The 6350-nt window shown below is 34.6% G+C and overlaps 1 protein-coding gene across 1 annotated transcript; it reads left to right on the forward strand.

Annotated features, from left to right (window-relative positions):
* Positions 1 to 170: 170 nt before the first annotated feature.
* On the forward strand, positions 171 to 1055 carry LOC108477653 (protein MAIN-LIKE 2-like). Its single transcript, XM_017780172.1, has 3 exons — positions 171 to 625; positions 719 to 800; positions 894 to 1055. Exons 1-3 carry the CDS (start codon positions 171 to 173, stop codon positions 1053 to 1055), a joined length of 699 nt encoding a protein of 232 aa, XP_017635661.1.
* The last annotated feature ends 5295 nt before the right edge of the window (positions 1056 to 6350 follow it).

Here is a 6350-nt window from a genome sequence, read left to right on the forward strand (position 1 = left end):
ATACTTACGGTTAGCCGGATTTGGGGACACCGCATTGATCCGGAGGTTTAACTTGAGGCCAAACTTACTATCCGCCTTGGTTGACCTTCATTATGCCGTGCGGGGAGTGCACTATCACATTAGAAGACGTCGCTATGTAACTTGGGTTACGAGTTGATGGTGCTGTGGTCATGGGTCGAAGCAAAGTGTTAGAACCTTCTGTAGTATGCCACAGACTGCTTGGACGGTCCCCTCGTGATGGGGAACAAAATTTCACATGCTTGACATTAGCATGGTTGAGAGCAAATTTTAAGCAGTTATCGAGCACTGCCACTGAGCAGGAGGTGATGTATACTGCTCGAGCCTATATTATGCAGCTGATTGGGGGGATACTTCTGCCGAACAACACATCTAATAGAGTCCACTTAAAGTACTTGCCTCTATTGGAGGATTTTTCTCGTGCCGGTAGTTACAGCTTGGGATCTGCAGTGTTGGCTGCATTATACTATGAGCTCTGTCATGAAACAAAACATGGGGTTAGTAATATGGCTGGTTGTCTGGGTCTACTGCAGTCTTGGGCTCTATATGGGATGCCGTTTCTAGCGGCTATTACGCACCAACCATATTTGTGGCCACTTATAAATAGGTAGAAACAAAATTATACTTAACATTTAACGACTCATAAGTGTGGATAATATTTTTCAAAGTTTAACTGCCAAAGTGTTTGTTTCGATTTCAGATGGGCGACATCTCCGGGAATTGGTGCGAGCGAGACATTAATCATTTACCGTCAAATGATAGAGGCGTACGCCGGAGAGAAAGTAATATATATTAATATAGTTTAAGTAACGTTTATTTAACTTATCCACTTACAGTATGTGATGTGAATTGACTCATTATGTTATATTATGCAGTTCTTGTGGATGCCGTATTCTGCATTAAACATTGCAACCCTTATTCCTCAGAGGGTTCACGCTGAAGCTCGTATGTGGTGCATTAACATGCCGGTGCTCAACTTCTCAACCGTTGAGTGGTACAACAGTGATCGAGTTATGCAACAATTTGGGTGTAACTAATTTGTGCCGGTCGAGCCACAACAGTTTGTTGATGTCCACGGTAAGACCATGCAGGAGAGACATACATTAGATTGGAGCGTGGAACATCAATGTTATGTAGCACTATGGAATACCCAGACGACAGTCGCTCGACATGCACTCTGATGTTTGACTTCATCCCTCGACCGAATATATGCAATGGTACATGATAGTACCAGTCACGGCCACAGACGTGGAAATCAAGCTACGGTGGAGGTAGAGGATAAACATATGGCGGAGCTCGACTCGGAGGACCAAGTTTTAAACGACGGAGCAATGGGTTGACACTTTTGTGATGAGTTCCGAGCAGTTCATATAACCCGACATAGGTGGTTTGAGTTCATATCACCCGGACATGGGTGGTTCGAGTTCATATCACCGGATATAGGCGGTTTGAGTCCATTTGACCTAGAGCAACCACCGACATCAGTTGATATGTTTGGTAATAACATGTACTCCACCCCGCCTCAGGCCACGATCGACCCGATTGCCAATCCTTCGATGTGTACAATACACCTCAACGTCCACCCGTCAATGAAGGCCCTAAACCGTTATACCCGACGATGATACCACTCCCGGTTCTTTCCAATTTTAAGTTATGTAAATTTCAAGTATTATGTGATGTTTGTTGTATTGGTTTAAGGTTTCACAACTTATATATTAGTGTTTTTTTGTTTAATTTATTATAAAATCTTTTAAAGTATTAAAAGTTGCAACTATTAATTTTAAATATAATTTTAACACTAAATAATACAAACTTTATTTCTAAAAGATCATAATATAGATGCACCTCGCCATAACATTTAATTTCTTTCAGACCATGAAGATTGGCCAGTGTAGACGTTTCCATGGGGACATTTGCTCCGATTGTGGCCAATTGTTCTACATATGGTGCAACGCTTTGGATCGACTTGTTCTCTTACATCCATGTCGTTTCGAATCCTCGTTATTATCGGTCTACCTTTGACTCTCCTACGTAGTGACCGATCAGGCAATATGTCGAATGCAGGCGATTGCACTTCCCATGTCGATATATCCCTTAATATAGGGAACTCATTACCCTAAATACGCAACGTATGTTCTAGTGTGTATACATCATCGATATATTGTTCGACATTCAAACTATAGGTAGCACAAGCTGCAACCACATGCGCACACGGTACCGTAGTGCTTGTAACATCTCGCACTCACACTATCTCGCTTCAGAGATCAACTCCATAGGACCGTGGCGGGATCCCTAACCAACGATCGATATACTCGTCACTTGAAAAGTTTCCAAATTTCGAGAATATAGTTCTACATTCATCAACCTAGCCCTTTGAGTGTTATCTTTCATGGCATCTCGATTTTTTGACGACACGTGTCCTCGCCTCTAATCTGTTTTGCTTGTTTCAACCCCATTTTGGCATTAAGGTTGCTAACTCAGTAAAATGTGGTGAAAAAACATTGAAATTGGTAAGTGACGCGACGCCTTTAAGACGGAGTTAACGGCCTCAACAAGGTTAGTTGTCATATGGCCACAACGGTACCCCTCGTCAAAACATTAAGCCCATTGCTACAACTCCATGCTACTCAACCACTGTGTAAGATAAGGTTTGCAGCCCACCATATCAGTCTCTAACCTCGCCAACTTATGTCTAAATCGGTGCGGTTTCAGCTCGTACCCTATGTATATATTCCGATAAAATGCGTTAAAATTAGGAAATGGACTAAAAATAATTACAAATACAAATTTAAATACGATATTTTTACCCATGTTGACAATTCGTTTGCGCTAGTCTTTGTTATTATACTCATTGTGGAAGTTCACAGCGATGTGACGAATACAATAGACAGACTTCCACGGAACCTCCGATTGCCGAATTGCAGCAACAAGACCCTTCGATCTGTCAGATATAATGCAAATGTTGTCTTGCCTGACAACATGTCTCCGTAAGTTTCGAATGAAATATGCCCATGATTTAGAGTTCTCCCACTCTACGATGGCAAAAGTGATTGGTAGTACATTTCTATTACCGTCTTGTGCAACCGCAATCAGAAGTATCTGAGTGTATTTTTCATAAAGCCATGTTCCATCAACTTGCACTACCGATTTGCAGTGGGAGAAGGCCCTAACACATGGATCGAAGGTCCAGAACAGTCGACGAAACACTCTTTTTCCCAGTTCCAATTCTCTATTAGGGCCTCTATAAGGCAACGTTTGTAAGTCCACGACAGTTCCTGGGACATACTCTACCATTGCTGAAATCCATCTTTAAAGTTCATTGTATGACTCATCCCAGTCGCCGTACAATTGTTGCATGGCCATTTGTTTCGCCCACCACGCTTTCCTGTATGAAACTCTATACTGAAATCGAGCTTGCATGTCTGCAATCAATGTCGACACAGGAATGATTGGGCTATCTTTCACCAGTGGCATGATACAGTTGCAAATACTTTTGGCATCCAAATTTCGGTGGTCTTGAGACATGCGTATGCGACAAGACATGTATGACGCCTTCTAATTTTCGATTTGCCATCATTGAGTCATCTGTATAATACAGACGAACTCGCCAACCACACCCATCGTCGGCTCTCCAACATTCCCCAACGTATAATGTCGGTGTAGATTTGGCAACCTTGTAATCAATTGACAACTTCATGCTGTATTGTTTGATGGCAAACATACAATCTGCCTTGTTTTCGAACTGTTGCCCAACGAACAACTTGTCGAACTGTGAATTTGACACCAATCTATGAGCAGGTACTATATCAGCATACTCAGGGAACTCGGATGCATGCGCTGCATCTGGATCTACGTTCAACATGTTGCCCCCAAGTTCATTTCGTAAAATAATACCATGACTCGGGTTACAGAATAAAGGGCCGTGAACATCTTCAACCTCCTCTGGGCCTTCATCATCGATATCGTCCGGAACCTCATCAACATCGGGGTCACTAAAATCTTCAACGTCTTGATCAGAATCTTCACCATTATTGGTCATTTCTCTAACATTTGTCTCAGTGCTTATTATCATCTCCGGATGTATTTGTAGACAGGGACCGAGGGTTGGGTTATTGTACGAACTCCCACCATAATTAGGAATTTTGGGTATCTGCGACGTTCCACCGCATTCTAATTGGCCTGTCCATCCAACATTAAGATCAAAATCAAATTTGCAATGTTGACTTATTGGGCTAACATTCTCAACAGGCTCTAAGTCTGCTAACTCAGCAAATAATTCAACTGGTTGGGGGTTCACACTCCCAGTGAACCACCATATTTCCATCATAGTGCCCAAGTCATCATCATCTAACAGTTGCATCGCACAAAATTTGAACGGATCTGTAGAGATTGAAAACTTGTAAAATAATTTGGACATCGCATTTCCACAACGGATAGCTATTTTCGCACTGATCTTCCTTTTCATTTCTACTAGCTTCACATTTTTTTTGAATCGCAAACCTACTCTTTGCCGGCCTTGAAATACACAGCCAATATCACCTTCTACAATTTCACCATAAAAAACAACATACACCAAAAACACCTCATTATTCATTTTTAACAAATTTTTTGAACTTTTCCACTTAACACAACAACTACACCACTCTATATATAGAAGAGAACCAAGAGGTGGAGTCATAAAGAATGGCTCCACCAAAATACTGTGATTTTTCAGAGTATAGGGGGCCCCATAGCAATTTTTCCATTTCCTGGTGGAGCCAAATAATTTGGCGCCACCAGTTTTCAAGTCTGACAGCCAACTTATTTGTTTCAGCCTTTTTTCTTTTAAAGTTTTGACTTTCTTTTTTCTTTTTTAAGTCCTTATTTATTTTATTTATTTGAAAAACTTGAAATGTATTTTTTAAAAATATTTTATAATATATTTTTTATAAATATTAAAATATATTTTCAAATTATTTTTAAATATTAAATATATTTTAATATTATAAAACATTTAAAATGATTTAAAATATTTTTAATATTTTAAATGATTTTAAATATTTTTAAATTTTACATAGAATTTTGAAATTTATAATTTTATTTATTTTAAAAATATTTAACATTTTTAAATTTTTATACAAATTTTATTTAAAATTTAAATGTTTAAATGTTTAAATGTTTTATATTATTAAAAATAAAACAAATAATAAATTTGAAAGATCATATCTTTAAATTATTTTAATATTTTATATTATTAAAAATATGATTAATATTTAAAAATAATATTTATAATTTTCAAAAATTAATTTGAGAAATATACATTTAAAATTTTAAAAAATCTAAAACTGATATTTAAAATTTTAACAAATATATATTATAGAACATTTCAAATATACATTACAAACTTTTAAAATTAATAATAAGAAATAAATAAATTAAATAAACTAAAATAAAATAACAAAAAATTATAAAATCTTAATTTAAAAATTCTATGTAAAGTTAATAATATATTAAACATACATTTCAAATATTATAAAACTAATAAACAAAATACAATAAGAAAATAATATAAAACTTAAAAAAGAAAAAAATTAAAGAAAAATACAAAATCTATGAAAAACTAATCTAAAATTTAATTTGAAATGTATAATAAAAAAATAGATAAACAAAATAAAATAAGAAAAAATTAGACTTCAAAAACTAAAAAAAAGAAAAAATAATTATTTTTTTAAATTTTAAAAATTAATTTGAAAAATACATTTTCAAAATTTATAGATAATTAATTTCACAAATATATATATATATAAAGTGAAAAATATTTTTAAAAATAATAATTAAAAATTAAAAAATATTATAAAACATTTTAAATATATATTACAAATTTTTAAAATTAATAATATAAATTAAATAAGTAAGATAAATTAAGAAAATAATATAAAACTTAAAAAGAAAAAATCTAAGAAAGAGACAAAATATAAAAAAATTAAAAAAGTTAAAAAAGTAAAAAAGTAAAAAATAAAAAAATATAATAACTTGACAAATCAGAAAAGTGATGGCGCTATTTAGAATGGCTCCACCCAAAAATAGAATTTTTTTTTTAAATCTCCCGTTTTTTCAAATTTTTTAGTATTTCTTTAGTATTTTATATTGATAGCGCTATTTAACATGACTACATGAAAAAATAATTTTTTAATACCCCTAACTTACGTGGCAAAATGGTGACGCCATATCATATGGTTTCACCACTTTTTAGTATAGAAAATAAGTTATTTTTATATATAATTAAAAAAATAAATTATTTTAATAATTAATTTATTTTTTAAGATTACTTTTATAAAAAAAGCCTTGCGCCG

The sequence above is a fragment of the Gossypium arboreum genome, chromosome 12 (genome assembly GCF_025698485.1).
Source record: "Gossypium arboreum isolate Shixiya-1 chromosome 12, ASM2569848v2, whole genome shotgun sequence".
NCBI lineage: Eukaryota > Viridiplantae > Streptophyta > Magnoliopsida > Malvales > Malvaceae > Gossypium > Gossypium arboreum.

What these genes read in the sequence shown, in the direction of transcription:
- LOC108477653 (XM_017780172.1), top strand. Translation starts at nt 171, where the DNA reads ATGGGTCGAAGCAAAGTGTTAGAACCTTCTGTAGTATGCCACAGACTG. An exon ending in TTGTGGCCACTTATAAATAG is followed by an intron (nt 626 to 718) that starts GTAGAAACAAAA and finishes TTTCGATTTCAG; the next exon opens with ATGGGCGACATCTCCGGGAA. An exon ending in AGGCGTACGCCGGAGAGAAA is followed by an intron (nt 801 to 893) that starts GTAATATATATT and finishes TATATTATGCAG; the next exon opens with TTCTTGTGGATGCCGTATTC.